Source organism: Bombus impatiens, unplaced genomic scaffold (assembly GCF_000188095.3).
Source record: "Bombus impatiens unplaced genomic scaffold, BIMP_2.2 scf_0279, whole genome shotgun sequence".
Taxonomy (NCBI): Eukaryota; Metazoa; Arthropoda; class Insecta; order Hymenoptera; family Apidae; genus Bombus; species Bombus impatiens.
Window position 1 is genome coordinate 721,698 of NT_176698.1, and position 27,688 is coordinate 749,385.

The following is a 27,688-nucleotide window of genomic DNA, read 5'->3' on the forward strand; positions in this document are numbered from 1 at the left end:
TATAGTTTTCCTCTGTGGCATCATCGGAACGGGAAATTCATTCTCTCTCGCGATCTCATCGACGAAAAGAGTAAGCCCTTACGACCCGTGAATATTACGCGTCCGACTTAGATTTTGTGAGCACGTTCATCTATCATTCCGTCGACCGCGGATTCGTTATTGAACCTAAGATCATTGCCATTAGTTTCTCGAGTATCTAATTACCACGGTTACTTGTCCAGTTCTATGATAATCGTATTTGCATTAGTCGAAGTCTTCTCTATTGCATAGCGACACGTGTAATCCAAAGGAAGATTCGTTTCACGCCCCTAACCGTGATTCTAATGTAAACCCGACATATATATTCAATACTAGAAGAATCGGTGTTATTTTTCTCCAATTCCATTAACGAGATAACAGAAATAGTTATTTTCACTAACAAATATCATTGTTCGGGAATATTTGATTTCAGAGGAAGACGAGTGTATTTGTCTATTTTGTTTAAAATAATAGCAAGTTCCACTTTCGTAATAGTGTTTAAAGTATCTGGAGAGTACACATGTGCATCGTACACATACGCGCACAGTAATAATTTTCAGCCAAATGCTAAAACGTACTGTTGGAAACGTCAGGCACATAATTGAATAAAGCCCGTGCTTTTGAACTTCCATTTACGATGATTGCACATACTTAACTCTAATGAATTAAATAATTTGATATAACGAAATAACAAGTAACAATTCTGTGTACAACAATATCAAAAAGAGTCGCGTACAAAAGGATAAAATGAGACACCCTGATAATTAACAAAAACTATTCGTCGAAAAAAAACTTGATACAAATCTCCTTATTTCTTCGGCAATATTAAACAGACTTTTTATATTCAAACTCGGGGCACGGAAATTCCTCCGTCATTTCAAATTCAAGCCTCTATTAACTCGAGCCCTCCACATCTAATTCCACTCTAACTCCGTTCCATCTCAACCAACTAGAACCAAAATCATTCTGAAACCTTTACAAAGAGAAAATCTCTGCAAAATCCCTCTGGAATTCCCCCTGCGAATCTTCTCTCTGACTTTCCTCTAGAGATCGCCAAACTTACGGACAGGCTACGTTGTATCGCAAACCACAGGTACTTTTAGTATTCAGATGGTTGTCATAGTTGATACGTAAATTTATTCTCCGCTTCAGTTGATCGCGTCTAACGATGGAAATTGATTTATAGTTTACACGTCTCTCTTAAAAATACATTAAAAATACATGAACACGTGGGTTCGCTTCTCTCGCAATCGTCTCGCATCATAGAACATACGAATTTTTATTATTAGCGGGAAATGTCGTATCTACCGAAATGAAACTGTTGCGAGTATTGCAAGATGCGTGGTACAAAACTTCAAGTGAATTTTATTTTACATTTTTTATTTAGTTTCGTACTTAGAATGTCCCACCCAACGTTCACCTCGCAAGGTATTGAGAATTAATCGAGTTAAGGTGCATTTGTTAAACTTTGAAATTCGATTTCCTCGTAAACAAGGCTTCGAAAGTATAGATATTATTCCAGATTTTTGACATTATTCCTCCGTACAATAATCTGTCGTGATTGTCCATTCAAAAGCTTGATTTTCTCGCAAACGAAGATTCAAACGAGGAGATTTTATTTTAGAATTTAGATTCGTTCTTTGTAGACTTTCTACGTAAGTTCCCATTCGCGAGTTTATCTACGCGTTTACCTTACACGTAGCACGCGTTTCGCTACGCAGTGTACAATATCGCGTGACTGAGAAAGCGAACCAAACGTACGAAGATCGAGCGATCAACATCGAATCTTCATCACTGGCGTATATCAACTGTGAACTATATCGTGTGAACTTCAACCATAAAATACCTCTGCCGCTATCAGCTACGACATATCTCTTCCAACTTGTCAAATTTGCGGAAGTGGCTCAGGAAGCGAGTTTCTAATTGCGAGTTATTTCAAGACGCACCTATCAATCTCCGGAAGATCAATACGCATTCGAGCTCCCACGTTTCTACGTACGAGGAAACGCGGATAACACACGATCAGTGTTATTTACCCACCGACTAAATTAAATCAGTCGACGGTGGCTGGCGTTAATTGGCAATTTCCAAAGCGACATTCGATTACGGTTGACCGGAAGTCGTGTGGCTTCTCTGCTAGCAAGACTCTGGACGAATTCGCGCCCCTAAATTAATACTCGACATCTGTATCGTGCAGAATATCAGAAGAGAATTTCTGGCGGAACTACTTCTACCGAGTATCGGTTCTCCGTCAAAGCCACGAGCTGAATACAATGGCCGACCAGACGGAGAACAACCTCAATCAGACTTCCGCCGGAACCGTCGATCAACCTGAAGGTAATTCGAACCTATGTGCAACCATTTCTCACGCTTATCCAATATTATTATCGTTTATAACATTATTATCGTTCGTTTAACCACTTAACGCACATTTAGTTTACTCGGTTATTTTAATCATTGGCCTTTACGGGTTCACGAGCTGCGATATTTTATATAATCAGATATCTATATGTCTTCTAAAAACATAGCGTGGATCCATTTGCATCGCAAGGCCGTGATTACAGTGGATGTGTGCTCTAACGAACTGTCGTTTTGACGACAACTATTTTTAAAGTTGCATACATATAGACACCCTCGTTGATCGATGCTAAGACTCTTAACGAGGACGAGATAATTGTTAAAAATTGGTAAGAGACTGTTTTTCTTTTATTTTCTTCGTTTATTTTTCGATTATTCTTCAATAATTATACATTTCCCTTCTAAATTGTCGTCTCGACTAATTTCCACAGCATCTATTATTCCTCGGTTTCATGCATTCTGTATATAATTCCACGAATAAAATTGGAATTTTTTTACGAACGTCGTCGAATTTTCTAATTAAATCAGTTGGAATTATCTCTTAGCGAGATTTAGATGGAAATATTTTAGGTATCCATATATAATCATCAATTCGTTAGCTTTATTCGATTCTTGCAAACATCTCCGCAAATTATTTCTGTATATTCCAAATCATTATATTGCACGAACACATAATTCGGTTGATTAATCGTTCCTCTGATAACTCACGTTATTCTACGTTGATTATTATATTTTTTACGAGGCCTTAATATTCATGAACGAGGTTGCAGATTCTTATAAAAGCGACTGTTTCGTTTGTCGAAACTGATCGCGTAACAGGCATCCACCGTAACCATACGTTGTTTTTATTACGAAAGATTTCATCGTTCTCGTTAATAAATCGAGGAAAAATTTATGCGTCAAGGGGTTAATGTATTTTTATCATACGATATCATCATCGTCATTATCATCGAATCTATCGTTCGACCCTTTCGATCAGAAGTGTTTCGTTTGTGTAACGCTCGACGCGTTCCTCGAACATTTGGAACATCTGCGTTGTTTTTCGAAAGAACAATCATCAGTTTCATTAAATGGTCACAGCCAGTAGTTAGTAGCGTTTCGTCTGTATTTTTCTCTTCCATAAGATCGAGCGATTTTATTGAGACAATTCCGAGGATGGAGCAAAGGTAAGTTAAATTTCGCTTCATCGACTCTCATCGATGCATAGACGTTTGGTGAAATGGTCGTTTACATTTTCATGCAATTCTTTGAAGCAACGCAGATATTTTAAATGGTCAGATCGAACGAAACACTACGCTCGATGGCTATCAATTCAAAACCGGATATCCTGCTTCGTATTTGGTTAACCTTAAGATAATAAATCACGAAAGCAGAGTAGAATGATGGTTAGACGTTGCATAATTCAGAGGAACGGGGTCGAGGTTCGATCGGCCGCGAGTTAAATGAAATACATATTTCATATAGCCGGAGATAGATTTCGCGTAACTGGGATTAGCTAATCAAATTTTTACCATCGAAATCGATACGAAACAGAGTCGGCAAATTGGTCGTGGCTTTTATATACCGGTCGGTTTAAACGGTGAACGATTTCAGAGGATATACAGCGGCGTTGCTTTCTCGATTTAACGGCTTCGCGCGATCGCATAAAAGTCACGCGCCGAAAGTACCGCGAATAAAAAAAGGAAACGAATCGGATGAAAAATAACAAAAGTGCGGAGAGAAAAGCACGAAGCATCGCGATTCGATATCCAGCCATCGACGTCACATTGCGTAAAGGGTCGATCGTCGAGCTACGTTTGAAAGCGTGCACACGCGAACCCTTTTCGTTCGTTTCCTCGGTGTGTGCACGTTCGTTGCCTCTTATATTAGTTTGCATCGCAATTTCGAGCCGCTTGACTCGACGTCCTCCTCGTCGCTCCAAGACTAGTACGGTAATTTCCGATCGAAGCGAAGGGATTTTTCGCTCGTTCGACGTCGAGGTGAACCACCGCGCCTGGCGAACGACATCCTTCGCGATCAACCTATCGACCACGATCGAGACCAGAGGAAACGTTTATGGGTGTCGTGCGCACACGGTTCACGTTCGATCGACGGCTCGACGTTCTCCGAAAGACCACCATGCATGGCACATTTCCGAGCCTGATGCGTCGTGTAGATTTATCTGTTCGTCGACGAGCCACAAACAACGTGCTGATGAATCGTGTAAGAGATGAATAGTCGCATCGATGCTGTGAATATCCTAGCGTGGAAAATTTGTATGACGTACTGATGATTGTTTTATCGTGTTATAGGTTCATCGTTCTTTACGATATTGTGGAACTTTTTATCATATACGTGGAATATATACGACGAATATGTACAAAAGAAGTATTATATATTAAATATCAGAAAAGTGTCATGTACAGAAAGTATTTTTACATCGCTGCATTTGTCAGTGTATTTATGTACGTACGGTTGATTAGACCCAATTGTAATAAATTTTGTATCGTTCAGTGGTAGTTTCGTATGATTACAAAAATATGATACCGTGCAAATGAAATCGTAGAACTTGATTTAGAAACGCTTCGTTAGGAAGTTACGGGTGTACAAATACTTTTCGTCGACATTGTAGATCTTATGCGAAAAAAGGTTCAGACGGTCAATATTATTTCCGGTATTTAAGGTTCTCGACGTTATTGTACGTGATAGACCCTTTACACGATCAATATGTATATTGTCAATATATATTGTTGAGAATTGTGGATCTTTGAAGCCGAAATAACGTTACAGGAACGCTAAATTTACACTTGGGATTAATATTAGAATAGTTATATATTTATTTTATGGACGATTTCTTGTATATTCATCGATACACACTCGCACGCGTCTCGGCACTTTCTTCTATACCCGACTGTTAACCGACTGAATAGTTTACATTCATCTGTTTTCGAGACGCCGCGCACACACATACCTCCACTCACTGGTACCCACATACAAGTATCTCTTTTTTTTATATTTACGTGGAGGAAATCCGCACAGACGCCAGGCCGCTTCTGGGGAAAGCGGCGTGGTAGTGTCGGACTCCAACCGACTAAAACCGATATGAACGACACACCGAGCCCCACATCTCCCACAGCCCCAAGTATCTCTAAGCACAGAAAATAATACATATCTCAACAAAATATAGACACTATATTTACATTTTTGGCACTCAAAAAGGATACGAATAAAGTTATTACGTTATCAATTAGAATATGCGCCGAAAATCAAATTAAATACAAACAGCTCGATAGAATGGTGCGATACAAGTTTCTGAAATTCGTCGCGTATAGTAGTATGTTCCGGGCCGACCACGATTGCGGGTCTATTATTGACAGCGTTGTTCTTTACCCCCAGCTTCTTGAACTTATAAATTTGTATACCCCGACCAGATCGTTTGGATTCACGAGATCCTTTCTCCCCATACCGTTATCGATGCTTACTCGTGAATTCGGACCCAGTAAATCGCATACAATAATACAGCGAGCTCTTACCGCCCCTGTTTTGATTTCTTCGACGTTAGCATCGATAGCTTGAAAAACTAGCTTCGCAGAATTTTGTACAGACTGTTACACGCCCGTTGTAGTCCGTACTGTTTCCTACGTGCTTCACTTCGTTCCTAACATTGTACGTTAATGGCGATTTACACCGTTTATCTCTAAATAAACGAACAAATAAATTATTTGATACCACCGATGATACATATAAATTAGCAAAAATACGTAAAGTGGATAATAACGCGATGAAAAATTCCACGATAGTTATTCAAATCGAAAAATCTATATCATCAGTGCATCGGCCACTTCGAATTACGAGCGTGGCATTAATTCGAGTTAATTCAGTATGAAACGACGATGATGTTCCACGAAAATAATACGCTCTATCCACTGGAAAAATCGAGCTCGTCAGCACGTTGATAAAAAAAGGCTTTCGGGAAAGCGCAAACCGTTGGCCGGAGTCGAAATTGCGGAATCAGGAGGTGAAATCCGTACAAACAATGGAATTCCATCCGGAGTGGAGGTGAACGAACCGGATAAAACGAAATACGAGAGGAGCCCCTGGGAGAGAAAGGTGAATAGTTTGGTGAAATACTGTCTGATCCTGAGAATGATCGCCCGTGAATGAGAATTCGAAGCCATCTTCAGGGGCTGTTCACCCCTTCTGCTTTCTGTCGACCATTTCCATCTGCCCGGTTTCCTCTTCTCTTTCGCGAAATGAGAATTCGATCCCGGCCAACGGCTTCGCCGCGGTTCCAACGACGACTTCCGTTTGTTCGAAGTCAAATCACTGCGAGGAGGATGTTAATGCCCTGGCGTCTGGTTAAGTCGCGCTTGAAATTCGATGATCTTGCAGTCGAGAGTTCGTTCGAGATTGAGTTTGATATTTGTGCACATTCCCTGTTTATAAAGCTTCGTTTCTTGCTCGGTTTTCTTTCCTTTCGTCAACCCTGCTACGCTCTTTGGGTCATCCTCGATGCGATCGGGTTTCTTTTATCGTTAAAAAATTAATTTCAAAGAAATTATCAACGAATCCTTGTTAATACGCGTGACACTTCATCTCGATTTTATTTCGATTTTTCTTTACGTATTAAGGGGAAATATTTTCACGAAAATAGTCGATTTACGTTATTGAATTTTATTAATATCGTTAGGATCGATTTAATTATGTTTATATCGTTTTAATATCGTTATTCTCATTTCGTTGATATCGTTGAATTTCAAGAAATTACTTGCTACCTTTTCATCGCTATCTCTTCCACACAGATTCACCTAACGAACTATCTTCCTTGTTCAAAGCATTGAAATATTATTATACTAAAATATCAAGCATCGTGTTGTTCAAAGACGGTAGCAGGGTTAAAGCAGAAGCTTTATTTTTATTTCTTTTAGTTATTGAGATACTAGAATTACATTAGACTAAAGAGCGCAGCAAGCTTTTGTACAGTTAAATCGATAAATGACACGCGCACCGCACGAACGAGCAGCAATTAGCTAGTTCGATCGATAGGTAATTAGAAAATTAGCAAACAGCATATTAACGAACGTAGTAGAGCTGTTAGAGGCTTTTAGCTGTTAGGCGGTACCCGTCCCTTCTAGTTTAGCCGTGAGTGTTGTCTTGCGAACAGTTCAAGTGACCACTGGCCAGGAAAGCAGCGGAACAGCGATGACCGGAAGTAACAGCGCGTTGGCCGATTCGCCAGGCCACGAATTCGTGTCCGATAGCATGAGGGTCTCGGACACGGACCTCGAAGAGGTCCGGGAAGGCATGAAAAAACTGGGAATGCAGCCACCTAAAGGTTAGTTGATCGTTGGTCGTCGTTAACTCTGCCTTCTGCCAACAATTGTATAGAACATGGAACACGATTTTGCTAACTCGTGGCATGGTCGTTAATTACTTCTAATATTTACTCGTACTATATTTAATACTGCAACTACCAAAGGTTTTTTTTTTGTAAGTGCTACGCATATGTTATTTTTCATTCTCTCTCTTTTTTTTTGTTTAATTACGCGAGGTGTAAAGATAACTTTGATAGTGAAAAATCTCGATTCATATGGAAATACATTGACTCACGAAAGTGTTTAATCTCTCGTCATAGAAAACTTTTACGTACGTGTTATGTAAAATATTTTGAAATTTCATTAACACCGTAATGAAACACGGCTATCGTGATTATATTGATCAAATTTGAAAGCAATCTGAAAATATATGTAGAAATTCGTTTACTTCGTACATCCATAAATTTGTATTACACGTATCGTGTAAAATGATTGATTTACGATATATCATGGGTGAAAATTTCTTTCCCTTGTGTCGCGTATCTTTTTGCGTACATCTTTTCATCTTAATCTTCTTAATTTTATACCTTTGGTAGTAGCAGTGTTTCGAGAATGAAAATGGTAATAATAATTGGAGAACATAGAAAATAGGAAAAAATTATATGAGCCATTTGCCACGAAGTGCCGGTGCTTTGCTGATTCGCGCAACGTCCTCGATCGAACCTTCCTTGACAAGAATTCGCGCGATGCACGTTGATTCGAAATTGTTCTGTACACGCACCTTTGGCGATTAGCCACCGGAACGTAATATTCGACAAGATGTGCCGCGCCAGTTATTTCATTACGACCACCAACGAAATTTTTGAACAAGAGCTACATGTATCCGTATATATGTTCGAAGAGGAACGAATTCTCCTTTTTGTTTCGCTCGTGCGCGATTTCGATGAATGCATCTATTGATCGGCGTACGAGCGAAAGTAAACGAAATTTCCACATCGCGGTTATACTATGGAAACGAACATCGAACATTTTGCCGTGCAAAAGAAAGAAAAATAAACTCGTAAGATAAATGAGAAAAAAAAAAGAAAAGTTCCTCTTGGATCAAGCGATCTATGCCCAAGACACAAGGTGTCCAAGAAACACATTCTTCGTGAGTATACTCGTATAGATGAACTTGAAAGTTCGAATAATAATCGATCTGTCGATGTTCCACCTTTCTCTTCACCAGCGTTCTAGCTAACCACGTTGCGTCACGTCAGTAGTTCTATATGTGCTCGTTTCTGTCTTTGTTCTCTATCTCTCTCTTTTTTTAATCTATTTTTTATCCCTTCTTCGTGCGTTTAACATTTTCCTTATCAGTGTGCTTTATCATTCTTACTCGTAGGAATTGCTCGTATAGGATATACAGCTGTCCCTGTCCATGTTTTATTAAATTCATTCATCAGATTTACGTATGTTCCTCGAAAGAGTTTACGTTCTGTTTCTCGTTCTCTATGTGTTACGAACCCTGCTCGCCTCTCACTTAGAGTTTTATAATGCCCGATGTGACTAAACGACCGCTTTTCCATTCTATTCTGTCAACAGCCTAAGAAGAGGAATATCCCCCCGATAAAAAAGCATTATCCAAAGCACACCCCTCAGAAATAAATACGACAAGCTTCTTTCCCCGTCTCGAAGACCGACGTGAGCTTTTTCGGTTCTTGTCCACCATCTCCTCTAACCCTCCGTCGCATTTTTCGTATCGAATTCTTCTTCTCCTTCGTCTAACTTTTCGTTGCTATCAAGTTTAAACTGCTCCCAGACTACCACCCGCTCCCCCAAACTTGACACTACGAACGGGGACGTTCTCACGCGACCAACGATCCTCGACGTTTTATTTCCCTCGGTTTGCTTTCTCGTTCTCCCTTCGCTGCCTCTCGTTCTTTTCTTTTCGTTGTCGTTTCTTCCGTTATCGTTTCCCAAAAACCCTTACGCGTCGACGCGATCTCGTGCCACGCGTAACGGACGATCAACGATTTAGGGGTGGGTTACGTCACGCGGTTTTCGTTCTGATCGATAGTAATTCTATATATATATACATATAGATATATATATAGTTACAACGCCGTGATTTACTGCGACTGTCGTCAACGTGGCTTATCGTCGTCGTGTTCGTCGTTGATCATTTCGTCGCTGTACTCCGTCGATATTTATTAAATTGACGATATCTGTTGGTCGTTCAGTTTGATTCGAACAAAGTGACCGACGACCAAGCCCCTTCCACACGGTTCTTTTCCGAGGATAGTTAATTTTGATAGACGCTCGACTCGAGACTTCGTTCGAGATAGAAGAAAAGACGAACACGAAAAGAAAAGATAGAGAGATGTTAGAGGGAGGGATTGGGGAGAATAGACGACTATAATAAGAAAACCGCGAGTAGAAGGCAGCGTTTCAGGAGACACGTCGGATTTGAAACGTGACAAGAAACGACGCGTTAAATATCGATGATAGCGATGTAGTGACACGCGATTAATGATACGCATGCTGAGGGGAGAGCAAGAGAGAGAGAGAGAGAGAGAGAGAGTAAGAGCGTGAATGAAAGGGAGAGAAAGAGATAGCGAGATCGTGTGTAATAGGTGCGTGAGGGAGAGAAAGAATGAGAGGACGATTCTTTCGAGGAAAGAACGTGGCAGAAAGAGGGTGAGAAAGAAGAAACGAAAGAACCTTTGGTAAAAAATGAATAGAAGAACACACAAAAAAAAAAAGAGGAAAAGGGTACGTAATATACGCAAAATGAAAAATCGTAATAAAATCACAAGCAAAGATAAAAAAAAAACTTGATTAAATGTCTGTATGTCTGTCCGTTTGTCTGTCGTCTGTCTGTCTTCGTTCTTAATCAATAAATATTGTCTCTTGTCGATTCTCTCCGTGTTGTAAAACGTTAAGGAAAACATTAAACACATAACGTAGGAGGAAAGAAAAAGGAAAGAAGAAGGAGGTAAGGAAGGGAGATGAGAAAGATCGGCGAGAAAGTAGCGCGAATAGAGGAGAAGGACGACGCGAAAACTGTGACTCTTGAAATAATGCTAATGGCTCTTTCGCGAAATTAACGCGCTATCAAGCAGTTACTCGAACGAAAGAAATAAATAGCCAAATAAAAGAAAAAAATATCTGCCGATCGTAGTTGGTATCTTCTTCTTACAAAGGAAAAATATTTAAACGAAAAGAAAAGACAGCGATGGCAACAGAAAGAATTTACTAAATGTTACCGTAAAAAAATTAAGACGAAATAAAGAAAAAGAGAAAAAATATACAAATTCGTTGAATGACAATACGTGTTTTAAAAGAAAACCTAAAAAAAAAAAAGAAAAATAAATAAATGAAACGGGGATCGAGGTGTAAACTTTCGTCTCGTCTCTCGTGGGTGTAGTCCTCGTAGTGATTTTCCTTCCGATTCAATTAAACCAATTTAACAGAGAGTTATCGCGCGAAAGATAAAAAGACAACCGGCCGGGGGCAATCCGTTTATGCGCGCGTCCACGTTCCAACGAATGTCAAAAAACCATGCGTATCGAAACAGAAAAAGAAAAAAAGGAAAATATCGGATAACGACGTTTCGCTTAAATCTAAAAAATAGAGTGTGTGTGGGGGAGAGAGGGAGATAAAGAGCAGACGTATAACGCAACGAAAGAAGGAAATCGTCACGACGTTGACGATTAGAGAGACGAGGTAACGTGAAACGCGGAAACGAGAGCGGAAATAAATGAATTTATACGCGAGGTTGTTTACACGTGGACGGACGCTTAAGCGGCGTAAACGAGCACGCGAGAAAATCCGCACGTGCACCGGTGCACCTGATTTCGAAATAAATAGAATAAAAAAAAAAGTAAAAATGAAAACGAAAAGAGATACAAGATGAAGGAAAGAATAAAAAAAAAAACAGTACGCGGTAGAAACAAATCGACGAAAAGGAGAGAGAGTAAAAATAATAGAAACGACCGTGGCACGAACGCGAAGCCTCGATGTAGTCGCGGTGTGCTATCGAACGTCGAACTAGATTTGACATGGAGAGCGCATGTAAAGACGAATCGATATACACACACACACAGCCTGTTAGAGCTAGTTATAGAGACAGAGCGTGTATGCGAGAAAGAAAGAACGAGTATGGAGTTTCCGATGAAAAATTTGGTTAACTCAATTTTCTCTGTTCGACGCGTGAAAACAATTCGTTCGATCAGTCCGGAACGAATTTACGCTGGAAATAACGATAATTCGTACACGGTGCAGTTCGTAAGGTGAAACTTTTGGGCACGGACAGAGGTCTTCGTACAGAGGGATGACGATTCGCGATGATCGACCAAGTTTCGACGAACGGATTATGTGGGAAATTTCAGGACGCGTTTCACGTAATTCCCGATAGAATCCACGGCCAGTGGGCGTATTTGATTTAATCGCGTCAAAGGGGAAACGTAGTTTCTTCGCGGTTGGATCGATCGAGTCGGACGCGTTTCTCTCGCGTCCCGCGGTTGCTTCCGCTTCCGACTGCGTCCCTTTTCGCCTTCTTCCAACTAAAACTCTGGCGAACGTACGTCGCTTATCGTGATTTCGACCGACAGAAGACAAGATTACTCGCGTTAGAATCTTGGATACAACGTGTACGGGAACTAGGATGGTCGCGGCCATGTCAAACCTTGCAGAGAAGTATTAGCAGCCGCGTACGCCGCGAACGAAGAAAGGAAAAGCGTAGCGAGACACGCCGGAAACCCGTCTATCCGGTTCCGTTTCGCGTTCACCCCACTTTACTCGGTTCTCTATTCTTGTGTGTGGTTTCAGTTTTTACTCCCCTTCGCCACCCCTTTTCTCCCGCTCAACCTACTACGCCCCCGTCCTAACTAACACTAACACAGGCACACGATTAAATTCCGACACACCGATACACTGAGGCACAAGGACTGGCGTGTCGCGAGATCGATGCGGAGAAACGGGCGGCCGGAGCACACGCTCTTGAAACAACTCGATTGTACGCGTGGAAAATCGTTTGCCATCTGTAACACACGAAGAACACACACACACACACACACACATGTACTACTGTATTCGTATAAATCGTTCGTCTAATACACATGCACACTGAAATACACAGACACCAACACATAGGGAAACTAAAAACGGCACACATACACGAACACGCTTACACCCAAGCGGACTCATCGGTGCATACACCGACACTGACACGCGCCGAACAAGAGGCCGCGTGGCCCGCTTGAAACTAGCCTACAACGCTGCTTGTGAATCTCCGCAGAAGAAGATTGGGAACGCGAATTGGAGGCGGAACTGAAGGATTACGAGGTAGTAACAGGTAACGAGGAGAGGAACAGCAACGCGACGCCGATCAGAAACAGCGGCGCGTTGGATAAGGACGATTGGGAGAAACAGATCGACGAGTTGCTGGCCAACGAGGACGACGAGGACCTCAAGTGAGCCGAGAGATTGTTCGCGGTGGACCGGATAGTGGCGATCTCGTCGCGTTTCCAGATCATCCTGCGTTAGAAAAGGGAGATTGAGAGTGTGTGAGATCACCGGGTGGATTGTCGCGTCTTTCCTTCGCGGAGATCTTCCTCCGATTGTTCGAAGAGGGGCAAAGGATGAAAGACTCTTAGAACAGGGGGATCTTGTCTTCTTCCCGCTTCCTTTCAGCTTTCAGCTTTGCCCCTCTTTCGCGATCGTTCAGACATCGCCATAAAGGGAGGAACGGACTTTTTGTGGGTGGGTCGATGATGTTCGAGACCGTCGATGCTGCGTCGAATGATGTGACGATGTAATAATGTGTATAAGGGAGGAAGGAAACGCGAGAGGGAATGAGACTTAATCTGAGTTTTTTTTCTTTTCTGTTTTTCTTTTCTTTCTTTGTTAAAAGGATTGTAAGCGAGAGCAGGGGGAGAGAAAGCGGAAGAAAAAAAAGTTTGAAGGGGAAGAGGAGCCTGTTCCTCGTTTCCTCTTCGACGGGGTGTTTTCCTCGACAATGTGTGAGTACGTTTGCGATCCTCGAGCACGATGAAGATGAGAAAGAACAGAGAGAGAGAGAGAGAGAGAGAGAATAAAGGGGAAAAAAAGGAAACTCGAGAAGATAAGTTGTACTACGGTGGTTGTAAAAAGAGAATTATTTCGTCGATCACTCTCGCTTCTCGAACCTCCGTCGATAATTCCATCCATCGATGATCCGTAAACCGTAGAACGGTGAACGGGTGTGCACACGAGACGATTTAACTTTAACGCTACACTTATGTCAATTGTTAAACGACTCGCTCTCGATCACAAGGGCGACTATGTAAGATTTACAGAAGAACAAGTTGAAAGAAAGAAAAACAAATTCCAAGCTTTCCCCTTTGTAATATCGATCGTTAATTATATTTATTGCTTAAAAGAAAAGAATTAATATAAATAAACGTATGTTACTTTCAACATCGAGCGTATTATGTAATGTTACGCGAAATGCACTGTGCTACGGAATATATAAATATACTATCTATATATAAATAAAAAGAAAAAAATCAAAGAAGAGAAAAATTTGTTGAACGCTTCTTCATCGGGTTCGAAGGATCGACGACTATCCGAAGTGACACATTACACTGCCGTGTGCCGAAGGACACCGTTTCGAACGAGTATCGTCGAGTATCGTCGGCTATATTTTTTCCCCAAAAAAGAGAGAAAAACAACCCAGAAACGATGGTCAGGCGCTTTCACGCGCGACGATCCCCTGTCGTTGTTCGTTGATCGTGGATGTTGTATGCCAAAGATGAAATCGATTCGACGAGAAATCGCGAATGGAGAAAAGAAATTGATAAAGATTGACTTACGTTGATGTTTTTGTTAGTATTACATTATTATTGCCATTATTGTCATTATTACTATTATTACAGAGGCGCATTTGTTAATGTTGCGCCACGAGAAATACGTACGTTGTATTTTTAGGTTGAAGCTCATCCTAATATGTGTTACGTGTTTGCAATATCCGCGCTAATATCGTTGAGCGCGCGTTAACGTCGATTTGGAGTGAGCGCGTGACGTATAAAGGCTCGAGTTACCAATAGCACTAATTAACAAGAATCGATGATGATAGGAAACAAATAATCTCTCGACAGGATTTTCTGCGACATGCCGTCCAATTATTTCCTCGACCTCGTCGAACAAACCGGGTCGAAACAACAATTCTCGTTCGTAGACCAGAAAAAAAGTCGCGTTGGATCAAGTTTAGCGTTTCACGGCACGATGTTTTATCTTCGTTAAAGCGCGCCTTCGCAACGTCACGTGTACGCTCTGCGATCGATGAGAAAATATTAGAACGTTCGATTGTTGTACAAGGCGAAGGGTGAACTTGCTATCGATGCGAACTATGGTCGAGAGAAGAGAAACGATGATACGAACGATCGTATATTTGGGAGAAAAAAAAGAACGAGAAAAGGAAAAGAGAAACGGTCAAAAGAAGTAAGCATCGTATTCGTATGAAATCGTTGCACTTCCGGTTCGGAAGAGGATCGTTTTGCGTGCGCCGCCATGTTGAGTCCAGATCTTTCGTCAATTCTTCCCAGACGTTTTCTATGTTAACCTCTATATGTGCGTGCATCGACCGACTGATTCGATGCATTTGAGAGTAATATTTAAAAGAAGAAAAAGAAAAATAATGAAATACGTTTATTTAGCTTAGAGATTCGTAAAAAGGAAGTAGAATCCTTTAAGGAAGACTTGATTCTGAACTCAACGCTGGTTCACCGTGTGCGCGTGTTTCACCCAGCTCGCTGTGAAGTTTTTAATTCGCACTAGTCGTTAGGTCGATATATGTATATTGTACGAGATATATATATTAACGTTAAGCTATCGCAATTAATCGGGCCTAAGTTCGTCAAAATGTTAATGAAAGACAGAAACGCGCGTTGTACGTAAACGTTGTATATGGGCACGTTAAAAACCGAGACGCTTGGTAATCGTGTGATTTATCTTTCGAGGTAACATCGAAGGAACGCGAGAGATATAGGCAAATTGTGGCGCGACGTTGAACGTGTCTTTCGTTGACAAATTGTTGTACATTATTGTATTCTATGATTCCGTTCATGGAGCGATTCTCGTGTTATATTTCTTGTACGCGCGACATGTTACAAGCGCCCGTAGAGACCGCGTTTTATGTGTGTTCTTTGCCCCGACTGACAATGAGACGTGAGGAAAAGTACATTTTCGCGACGAGTCCTTCATCTTTTTGGGCGGCCAGAACGATGGATCAGGAAAGTAATATATAATAATATGTACATGTCGATAAATGAACGTCTTTCCCTTCAATGGCCAAAACAACAAAAGAAAAAAAATGAAAAAAAAAATGAGTATGAAGAAAAAATGAATCATCATGGTGTACTTCGGCAGTCCCCCTATTTCAAAACGACTCTGTGAATTGTGTAATAAAAACTATCCTATGGTACAGTGCATTCACTCATAAGAATGAACGTAAACCCGATACGTATATATAAAATGATATACATAATATACATATGAAAATATAAATAAATAAAAAAATATATATATATGTTGTTGACTCCATTGAAAGTATGATAATATATTATGAATATTAATGAGAATATAAGGAGGATAAGCATTAATTACGGAATTATTAAGAGAATAATTAATATAAGTGCGGAATGTAACAATAAAGGTCGTGTACCTCGTAAAAAATAAATTGAAAAATACCATAAATAAGTTGATAAATCTTTTACCTGTCAGAGTTCCTTCCAATACCAAAGCTTCTATGTAGGAATACAAAAAACATAAACTTGTGGAGTGTTAATGTTGTGGTATAATATGTAATGTCAATACTTTTATATTTATAAAACTGCTTACATAATTTAATATTTTTAGAGTGTAATGGTATTAATAAAAAAGGCATCATATTTTTTAAAAAACACGGTATTTTATTACGAAATACATTTTAAAGATACAGAAATACTGCTGCTTTTTATTAATTTGTCCTTAATTAGCACAATCTATTTACAATACATTAAACGATATAATATATTGCAGAATATATTATTTTCGTCTGCTTCTTAATTTACGAGTTGATACTGACGGTGTGATAGTTAATGTACTCTAAACAAACAAACAATATGCAAAATGAATAAATGATGTATTCGATAGATTATAGAAAAATTGTTAAAAACTTACCTCGAGCGGCTCGATATCTTGGAAAGATTCATCTTCTGTAATGTATAATTTCTTTTTACGGGTGTTTTTCTTCTTTTCCGAAGCTGTTTCCCGAGATGGTAAAGTAGTAGTGCGTTTTACACTTCGTCTAAAATATAAAAGTAATGTGTTTCAGTATAAATTTTTAACTTAGAAAGACATACTACTCTTCTATATCTCATTTTCGTGTAATATACTTCGAATCCGAGCCAGAAAGATCGATCACTGAAATTTCATCCTGTTTTGGAGATGATGGTGTAAACTTCTTTGGTGGACGTCTTACTCGACGATCTTTAAGTATCACCTCGTCTTCAGATGTATTTTCACAACACTCTTTATCTTTAGAACGATTCTTTATTAACTACAAAAGGCAGTTATTAAAAAAAGCTTATTAAACTGTATTAAATTTTGCAATGAAGATACCTTTTGCTTTTGCTTTTCCAACTCTTCTTGTTGACTTTTTACTAAGCTTTCATACTTCGCCACCATTTCATCTCTATTCTTCATAAATGATTCCATTTCACGCTCTTTCTCGATCAAGCCATTCCTCAGTTCATCATTTACAGTTCTTAACCTTTCGTTCTCCTCTTTCCTTTCTTGAGCAGTTTGTTCTAAAAGATCTAATATTTTGGCATTTTGTTCGCTATGTTTAACGCGCATTTCTAACTGTTCGATATATTCTTGCTTTCGAGCAAGCATTTCTTTCGTATCTGTTAGATTCTTAATTGTACTCTTCATTTCTATTTCCATTAATTTATCGCTTCTGTCATTATTTTCTTCGTGTTTTTGTATCATAAATTTCATTTCTGTGAAAATGCACAATGTAGTAACTTTAAGGGGAATATCATTTGTTAAAATAACATACCGTAGATACTGAACTAACCTTTCTGAAGAGAAATAATTTCAGCATCTTTCTCTCGCTCTTGTTCCTCTGCTTGTCCCAAACGATCTTCAAGTTGTAAAAGCTTATCATTATTCTCATCCAATAACTTTTGCAGTTGATCTTTTTCAGCTTGACATGTTTCTAAACTCTTATTTAATTCGCGAATTTTTTCCTGAAGCTCAGTTATACTATCAAGATTACGTTCTAGCTCTACTATTTTAGCGGCATGAGCATCGAGACACTAGAGTTTTATTTAAAAAATTATTAAATTTTACTGAAGAATATATACATACATATAGTATATTTATATGAATTTAATTAAATACCTGCGATTTGATATTATACTTTTCTGCCATGGATGAAAGTTCTCTTTGTAACTTATTTGTTGCTTCTTCGTGGTCATTTTTACACTAAAATAAAATTAAACAGATTATATTACTGTAAAGAATGGTGATATTACTTATACATACCTTTGAAATATGATTATCAAACTCTGCTTGCAACGCGTTCAATTTCTGTAAATATATAATCTTTTCATTACATTTGTATAAAAATTTGTATAAAAAGTTGTTATAGAATAATAAAAAGTAACCTACTTCCGTACACTCACTACAGTCACTTTTACTGAAAGAAAGCTGCCCATCATTCTCTTTACTTTCTTGTTCGTAATCGCTAGTTTCTGTTTTTAGAAAAGCCTTAATATTATTTGCGTTTTTTAACATCTCTTGGACCTGCATTTTATCTTTCTTCGTTAAAGAAAGTTCTTTCTGAAGCAAATCAATCGATTGTTTATATTCTTCTACATTAGCCTTACTTTCATTATTTTCTTCAACAAGTTTTTCTATTTTTTCTTCTAAACCTAATACCTTTTGGTCCACTTCTTCTTTCATCTTGAAAATAAAAAAAGAATTATGCAAATATGAAAAAAAGAGCATCATATTACATTTAATTACCAACCAGACATTTTTCTTCATACTGTGTCTTAATGTCATCGTATTTTACCATTAATTTTGTCAATTTATCTAATATAATCTCATAATCATCAGTCTCTTCAGTAAAACTTGTCTGGCTAGCCTTTTCTTTTATCATATTTTCAATAGTTTGACTACTTTTATTGAATACATCGTTCTTAGATGTTTGTAAAGAAGCTTCATTAGATTCTACGTGCGCTTGACAACTTATGTCTACTGTTTCTACCGTTACTTTCTCTTTTACACTTTCATCATTGCGGTTTTTAGATTGTGTACTATTCATTCTTAAATTACGTATTTGTTCAGATATATCTTTTAACTTGACTTTGGCAAACTCCAGTTCTTGCTTTAAACTTTGTATTTCAGTTGTACTTCGAACTAATTTTTCTTCCAGAGCAGAATTTTCTTTGCCTACTGCCAATACCGTTTCTTCCATTTGAGCATCGGATATATGTTCTGTAAAGTTAATAATATATTAAATTACATCATGACTTTAAAGTCGTATAAAATTATGTATACATACCTGTCTGTGTATGTTTATTATTTGAATCCACTATTACTACTTCTACTTTGAGATCAGAAGATAAATTTTCTTCGATGGCAATATTTCTACCTTTAATGTCTTTACATTCCTATAAAATAAAGATTTATGTTATTAGTGCACTTAATCGATGCAGTGGTATATTTTAAAAATGTAAATAATAACATACATTATCTTTATATTCCCAATCTTGTTCTATGTTCTTTGCAGTATCAACTGTTTCTTTAAGTAATTTAAATTCATTTAATAACAAGTTCTCATTTTCCAATTTACGTATTTGATCTTCCAAATCTTGTACTTTGTTTTCATAATTCAGTATAATTTTATTTTGATTTTCTAATTTTTCTTCAAATATATCAACTGTTTTAGTTTCTTCTGTTAAACACAAATTAATATGTGCAAGTTCTGCTTCTAAATCATCTATTGTTTCCTGTTTGTCATATAACTCTTCTTCTTGCTCTTTAATTATACGTTCTTTTTCTCTCTCTTTTGTAGTAATATCAATATATTCTTGTTTTGCTTCATTTAAAAATATCTTAAGTTTCTGGAATAATACACAACGAAAAATATGTTTAATATCGCGAAAATTATAAATATAGTATTAATTAATAATTACCATACCTTAACCTGTTCCTCCCTGGCAGATAATTGAGAATTTAATTCTTCTACATAACAAGTTACATCTTCATCCAAACAGACATCCTTTCGAACTGCATTTAATAAATTGTTTGCATTTTTTAGATCTTCTTTTGACAAACTGAGTTCGAAAGTTATTTTAGTTTTTTCAGCTATTAAGTTTTGATTTGCTTCCTTAAGTTCCTTCATGCTATTTTTTAACAAGATGATCTTTGACGTTAAGTGTGAATTTTCAATTTCTAATTCTTGAATGTTTTTGGGGTCACCATCTAGATCTAAATTATTAATAGAAACAGACGAACGTCTTCTTTTACGACTATTAAGCTGTTCCAATTTTTCCTTATAAAAATCTTCAACTTGTTTTACAGACCAGTGAAGTACATCTTCTTGTTGCTCTTCCACGTCTTTCATACGATTCCTAAATTATATTTGACAAAGTTTACATGAAAAATGTTAGCATAGAGAAAACGAATGATTTAGTACATACTTCCATTCTGTTTCAAGATTTTTCATTATAGATGTATAAGTGTCAGCCATTTCTTCGCGTATCTGCAGATCGCGAGTCAATGCAGAACTTTTTAAAGTAGCAAGTTCTTTTTTCAATCTTTTATTTTCACTTATTAACTCATTGTAATCTTCTGACTGAGCATAATCGGAGTTATCATCAACTATATTTTGCCAGTCTATAAAGATAATTCAAAATTATAAATTCTACTGTAAATTAAGATTAATAATACAAGGCATACCTTCACTTTCCAGTTCTGTAGCATCCCAATCAGTTTCTGTTTTTATGCTTTGTGTAACTATTCGTGAAAATCTCGATTTAGTTTTCTTGCATACTTTCTCTTTTTCTATAACTATCTTTTTTGCAATAGCAGAAAAATTGAGCACATTTTGTGTTTCTATGTACAAATTTGGTATAGGATTAATATTGACTATTAAAATTATATGCTCTTTTCCAGATAATGCTTTTTGAAATAGTCTTGTTAATTTTGATTCTCTGAATGGGCCAATATGTTCTATTTTCTGTTTCGATAACTGTCCATCATGAATGGTTTTTAAACATCTTCCTAATACTAGGAGACTTGTATTAATATTTTGTGCTTCTTTTAATCTGTCTCCAATATTTAAGGTTTTTTTTAATCGTTCTGATCCAGCCAAATCACAAAATGCAAACCTATCATTTGAGAAATAACAAGTAACAAAGCATGTAATTAATATCCAATAAAAATAAAAAAGATTATTTTCTACATACGTGCTAACTTCAACAGAACTGGGATCATTCTCAATATAATATTTCAATAATTTTATGGTGAATATACAATGTGATCTTGAACTTCTTGCATTCAAAGCAGTTGCAGCTACTTTCAAATTATATTGTCCTGCCATTAAAACTTGATAAGCCTCAGAACCAGAGTTTACACAAACAGTCTTTAAACCTTTAATAAATGTTCTTCCATGAGCATCTGTCGCTAATTTAAGCGGCGTTCTCTTTTTCTGACACTCATTTGATAAAAGATCATATACAATTTCATTATAAATTTCAGCGAAAGAAACCCAAACAGAATAATGTGCACCAATACATTGACTAGGTCTAATAGGTGATTCCTCTTGCAATAATTTTTGCATGTCTTTATAAGCGTTAATAAACTGATATTTATCTACAGAAGCAAATGTTAGTAGCTTGGTTTTTATCTCTAATTCTTGGGCACGTTCAAGAGGATCCAAAATAACAATATCACAGTGATTCATAGGTTTATAAGAAGGAGTAGACTTTGGTGTAATGTTTGAAAATACAAATTCTAAGCATCTTGGTACTATTCCAGGGGATGTGGTAGTCCCTTGTAATGTATAAGATTTCCCGGAATTTGTAGTACCTATGAAATTATATTAAAATGATTTAGAACATTATATAAATTATTATATATAAATTTAATTGTATAATATATTTACCATAAGTCATGATAGTACAATTCTGTCCATTTAGAAAATCTATCATTTGTTGCTTTATAGATTGTTCAAACAATTCCAGCTGAGTAGTTTCTGGTCCAAAGGTTTTAGTAAATGTAAACTTTCTACACACAATATCGGTACTATTGGATCTCTTGAAACAGCTGGTATTATTATCTAAAGTAGGCAATCTTGTGAACAAAGTAGTGGAATTAATAATTTTATATGCATCTTGTTGCTCTTCAGATAATTTTAATTTCTTAGGGAATGGTTTCATTCGTAAATATACTTTAACTGTTTGTAAAGTTTCTGATTCTGAATTTAAAGAACCACTTTGTACAGTATAATTGGATTCTTCACTTTGAGTTTCAGTGTCATAAACAGAAAGTAAATTTTTCTTAGTTTCCTTTAATACACAAGGTCTCTTTCCATAGGCTAATATACTAGGATCTCTGCCAAATAAATATGACATGTCATCTGGAGGATTATTATAAGAAGTTCTAATAGAATCTAATGTGTTATTCATCTACAAACATTTGAAAAATATATGTTATTCTTTTGTTATATTAATCCTTGTAATGGAAAAAAACGATCAAAATTTTGTTCATACCTTCTTGTGATAAAACTTTCAATTAATTATGTCACATTAAAAATAAAATATCTTTGCGCTTATTAAACAAATATTGTTTAATGAATGGAAAAATTAAATTCTTCCTTTATTGCATACTTCTGAAAACAAATCTTATTTTTAAATAAACCAATAACCTGTTAACAATTTTAAATATATATCTTTTACTTTGTATCTATAGTAGTCACTTATGAAACGTTAGATTAATACCTGCTTTCACATGCTATATGAAAATTTAAACAATCAAAACAAAGTAAATATTAACGCATATTTCTTTCACAGAAAGCTCGGGAATCCACAACCACAACAAACGGTTAGTATTTTATTTTAAAATCTTGTCGTGAGAATACTTTCTTCGGATTGGTACAATTTTCGATGGACATATTATTACCGCGCTCAGCATATAACCAATAAAAATCAAGATATACTTTTAACGACCAATAAGAGTGAAGATAGAAAACTGTGTTCTGATTTGACAAAACATACCTACCTTGTACTTAAAAATATAAAATTTAGTTAAAGCAATTATATTAAAAAAAAATAGTACATATAAGCAATATATAGAAATAGTTTAAATGTAAGAAATTAAGTAATGATTCCTCTTAATTAGATAAGGTGATTATAATAAACATGTGCATAACCACATTATTAAAATAAATCTTTATTACATTTATCATTCATATCAATATTTACAGATCTCAAATTAAACACATATGTACATATAGCAGTTAGTACTCTCTTTTTTATGTTACCTTCACGTACGATGACAATCTATAATAACTTTTGGAATAAAAAATATATTTTTTGGACGTTCAAAAAAGGAGTCCAATATTATTAAAAACTGTTTAAATTAAACGATGGTTAGAGGAAGAGACATGGTTATACAAAGTAGATATAAATTGTAAAATATTAGAAAACAATATAATCATTTACACAAAAGAAACATGATAAATATACCTAACATTTTATAATTGTAGGAATACTAACGTGAGCTCATAAGTCTTTTGTTGCACCTATGAAATATTTCACGCACCATTATTGACTTTTGTATCACGTTTCATGTTACATATAAAAAGAATATTTCATCCTATAATATCCACTTCAGAGTATTTAATCATTTGAATCAACAATGGAATTACAAGTAAAAATAAATTACTTTTTCCAAAGTACATCAACACAGTTATTTTTCTACATTTTTATGTCTTTTATGTCTTTTACACATTTTAGTCATTATTTTTTTCATTCAAGTCAATTTTTTATTATGTATCAACAACGTCAACTGTTGGAAATATTTTCAAGCTAATTCTTTCATCACATGTTGATAGCTTTAAATTGTTTTTAAATGGTGATACCATTTAACGAGTTTTAAAATTAATACAGTAATCGTAATGTCAAGATTCATGATTCAGAATGCCTTTTAAATCATCTGGCAATGTATGTGTGATGTCATTTATTCTTTCTTGAAGTTTTTCCCTTACAGAATTACCTATAGGTACTTCATCAACGTAAGTCTTTTCTAACTTCTGCCGAATTCTAAGAATCATATCTACCAATTCTACTTCCTGTTTTCCTTGCACCCAGGTTTTTAAATCCTACAATAATGGTAATTTGTTTAAGAAATAAAACAAATAAACATTTTTATTTTTAAAAACAGATCAAATTTTTATATTGAACGCGAACATACCGCTTGTGATAATGCCTCAAGTTGTATAACTTGTAACTTTTGTGATAACTCTGTGTATCTAGTATGAAACCAACCAGAAAAATTAGGTGAACGGAAAAATCGTCGATATAATCCTACCCAATCTCCTTTTATGCCTGTAGTTAATTGTGGCCCAGCACTACTTAAAGTAGCTAAGAAATCGTTTGGATTAAATAATTCAGGTATGGGTGTAGCCTAAAATAATTATAATATATGTATATTATAGTTCCAACTGTTTAAAACATTCAACAGACAAAATGATAATTACTTTAAAAGGTGATATGTCCTTTTGTAATGGCATAAGACTTGCAATATATCTTTCAAGAGGTATCATAAAACTTTCAGTCAATTCTATCAAATGACGTTTTAAAAGAGCTGTTTGCACTTCCCCTGGCCTCTTTGTTTGGATACCTCTAAATAATTTCTTCAATATAGTTTTATCCTTCTGAAGGAAAGGTTTATACTGAGTATAAACCCCTGGCTTTGAATCTAATATTTTGAGATTCTCTGATTTCTTTATTTTGTACCTTTGATTCTCTAAAATATAAAAAATATTTAAATATTCTATGTATATACTGTTTCATAGAACTTACCATTACTAGTTCCATTACTTATTCTTATAATATGAGGCCAATGCTGTAGAGTTTTGGCAAAAAATGGATTTGTTACACCTAATATTACAGCAGGTGGTGATGGAGCATCTGTAGTATATTCTTTAAATTCAGAATCATGAATTGTAAAATAAGGTCGGTGATCAGCACAATATTTTAGTGGTGCAATCATCCTAAAAAATAGCGTATTTTTTTATTTCATTTTCTTATTAAAATTATTTTTAACTATTTAAGAAATATAATAAAATACTCACGCAATAAGTGCTTGGACCATTTCAGAGCAACCAGTAGGTGAACCAGCCATAACAACAATTGGTTCACTAAGTAATACTAATTCCCATAATAAATGTACATAACTTACAACACTAGCTAAACTTCTAAACATATCTCCTTCATTGGCAGATGTTAAAATTAGTCTTCGAGTTGCATGAAAATTTGGCGCATGATCCATGGCAGCAATTGTAGGTGCAGTTGCTTTATAGTTTTGATTTGGAATATATGTCTAAAATATGAAGAATGAAAAATAACATATGGTGGAAATACGAATTACGATGTATCAACTTTTACCTGAAATAAAACACCTATAAGTGGTAAATGCACTACTTGGCCTGGTATTGGAGGAGGCCATTGATCAATTTCTCTTACAATAGCTTCCATCACTGCATTGCCCATTTCAAAAAATTCAGGTGCAATTAAAGCACACAATTCACCAAAGAGATTCACAAATGGCAGTTTTGTAATTATAACAATACTCTAGCATATAAATAAAGTTATTATTTATGCTTCAAGATCCTGTATTTACATCTTTATTATTTTAGTATATAAAATAAACCTTTTGGAAATATCCTCTTGGAAGAGACTTATCTTTCACTTGACGAAAGTATACATAACCCCAATAATAATCTTTATCACATTGTAAAAATGGAGGTGACTTTCTATCGTATTCTTTTAAGGCTTTAGTCTCTTGAAGGATAGCTCCACTCTGTCTTATTCTGACATGATATTGTGTATCTCCCATACAACCAGAGTTAGAATCGGGAAAAGCAAGATAACAAACATTAGATCTCTCTTGTTCAGATAGTTTGATATGAGATGGATATATAGCCTGTATAAAAGAAAAACAGTTTATAAATAAATAATTGTATTAAAAATTAAATATAAAATGTAATAAAAGGGTACCTCTATAGCTTGACCTAATTCAAGATCAAAAGTAACAATACACATGCAATGTACCCAATTATGAAAACGTTCCCATTTTTCATATATCATTTCTTCTTGACTACTTATAGTATCCATTCTCCTAGTTCTTGAACAAGAGGCAACTGACATCTTATAAGAATTTGGTTAACATAACCACATGCATATATTAGGGAACATGTCACCTTGATATCTTATTAAGTGACAAATTTAAAAACTTCTGTTTAATTTACAACTTAATATGTGTGTGTTATATTTCCTATAAAGGAATTTGGATATCTGAAAACATATTAAAATATTATATTTTATACTTTTATGCTATATATTATATTATACAATATGTTAGCTTATATGTTCATCAATAAAGAACTTACAACTTTATTTAAGGTACACATTATTCCGTGCTTTTGGATTAAAATTGTTTCCTAGATAGTTTTTCTTTCTATTTTAATAATCTCATAATTACTTTTAACTTCAGCATATATATATACATATATTTTTACCCTGTTTAATGATATTTAAAAACATTTAATACACTTATGCACTTTGTTTACTATCATTGAGAACAAGGATCAAAATGTCAGGGAAGAATGTTAATTGAACAATGAAAAAACTCAGGTATCAAAAACACGAGGGTCATTACATATACACTTATTTCATTATTCTTTACTATTTACACACAATTGTTAAAATGCCCACGTGTTTTCCATCTTGTAATAATAATATTCTGCCAAACATGTTAATTTGATTTCGAAAATGATGGTATGGCAATGAAAATGTTCATGAATAACGTTTACACCAGTACTTTTCTTCGATGAAAGTATCTCCGTATGTACGTATTTAACGTTTGGTTTCGCTTTATTGGAGAAAGTCTTCATAATGCTCAGTATCTATAACAATAGTTTCATAACCTCCCAAATCAAACATGTATTTTCAGAAATTTGATTTATCTGAGCGCGTCAATCTTGTCAGATAACATCAAATCAAAGATATATTGCTTACAAACAGATTGCAATCAGTACAATTCTACCTCGCACTTTAGTCATGAGAGATTTGCTTATACCTTATGTCCCTAATAGTAATATTCAACCATAGCAGTACTGACCCTTTGTTAACTCGAATTATAAACTGATGTATGTATATATCTATATACAAATCTCAATAGATACCAAATTTGCTTTTTACAATATTTATACTTTCTAAAATGTTTAAAGATGAAACTACAAGAAACAAACATAATTGTTTTATTTTTCGTTTTCAACCGCATTATATTTCATTCATTTCAGTTCCTTACGAATATATACGAAGAATACTAAAAATGTTAAAAACTATTTTCCTATCGTTCTCGTTTATATTGTACATAACATACACATAAACATTCAATTTTCATATCATAGAATTTTTATTTTAATGAATAATAAATTTTATATATATATATTAGAAAGAATATATTAATTTACCTCTAACAATAAAGATATTAAAACTATCATAAGAAAATAATAAGTAAAAGTTTTAATTGTCAAGTGTATTATTGTATAGGGCATTATACGAATGAATTTCGTTAATGCATACATAATAAATATATATATATATATATGTTTCTTTATATGAATCAATAAATTTCTATTATACAAAGAGGAAATCTTTATCGATGTGCGTGCACTATTCTACGCATGCATATTGCACCGGTATATTTCA

The 27,688-nt window shown here is 35.7% G+C and overlaps 3 protein-coding genes across 7 annotated transcripts in view; 1 reads left to right on the forward strand and 2 right to left on the reverse strand.

Annotated features, from left to right (window-relative positions):
• LOC100749084 (synapse-associated protein 1) overlaps positions 1–16,217 on the forward strand; it is a 96,615-nt gene extending 80,398 nt beyond the window's left edge. For 2 of the 4 annotated variants that reach the window (XM_012384706.3, XM_003488856.4), the window contains 3 exons: positions 2,216–2,355; positions 7,520–7,690; positions 12,952–16,217. In XM_012384706.3, coding sequence (XP_012240129.1) covers positions 2,216–2,355; positions 7,520–7,690; positions 12,952–13,130 — 490 coding nt within the window. In that variant the 3' untranslated portion in view covers positions 13,131–16,217. Of the gene's footprint in view, positions 1–2,215; positions 2,356–7,519; positions 7,691–9,254; positions 11,748–12,951 lie in introns of those variants that run through there. The other 2 variants (XM_012384707.3, XM_024367103.2) reach the window with 2 other exon arrangements.
• A 365-nt stretch (positions 16,218–16,582) lies between these two features.
• LOC100749477 (kinesin-like protein KIF20A) lies at positions 16,583–22,618 on the reverse strand. Of its 2 annotated transcripts, none has more exons than XM_012384705.3 (17): positions 22,463–22,618; positions 21,856–22,378; positions 21,158–21,779; positions 20,649–21,079; positions 20,390–20,585; positions 19,888–20,320; positions 19,475–19,810; positions 19,249–19,357; positions 18,712–19,181; positions 18,351–18,644; positions 18,225–18,269; positions 18,081–18,164; positions 17,755–17,995; positions 17,295–17,677; positions 17,069–17,232; positions 16,854–16,980; positions 16,583–16,778 (listed from the first exon to the last, which is right to left on the reverse strand). In XM_012384705.3, exons 2-17 carry the CDS (start codon positions 22,376–22,378, stop codon positions 16,719–16,721), a joined length of 4,518 nt encoding a protein of 1,505 aa, XP_012240128.1. In that variant the 5' UTR covers positions 22,463–22,618; the 3' UTR covers positions 16,583–16,718. The 2 variants fall into 2 exon arrangements, with proteins under 2 accessions (XP_012240128.1, XP_033176225.1); XM_033320334.1 differs by having other exon boundaries at positions 19,436–19,810.
• Positions 22,619–23,125: 507 nt separating this feature from the next.
• On the reverse strand, positions 23,126–27,131 carry LOC100749593 (protein DENND6A). Its single transcript, XM_003488858.4, has 9 exons — positions 26,365–27,131; positions 25,973–26,269; positions 25,626–25,898; positions 25,361–25,546; positions 25,048–25,295; positions 24,776–24,966; positions 24,451–24,719; positions 24,165–24,377; positions 23,126–24,072 (listed from the first exon to the last, which is right to left on the reverse strand). Exons 2-9 carry the CDS (start codon positions 26,120–26,122, stop codon positions 23,872–23,874), a joined length of 1,731 nt encoding a protein of 576 aa, XP_003488906.1. The 5' UTR covers positions 26,123–26,269; positions 26,365–27,131; the 3' UTR covers positions 23,126–23,871.
• Between the last annotated feature and the right edge of the window lie 557 nt (positions 27,132–27,688).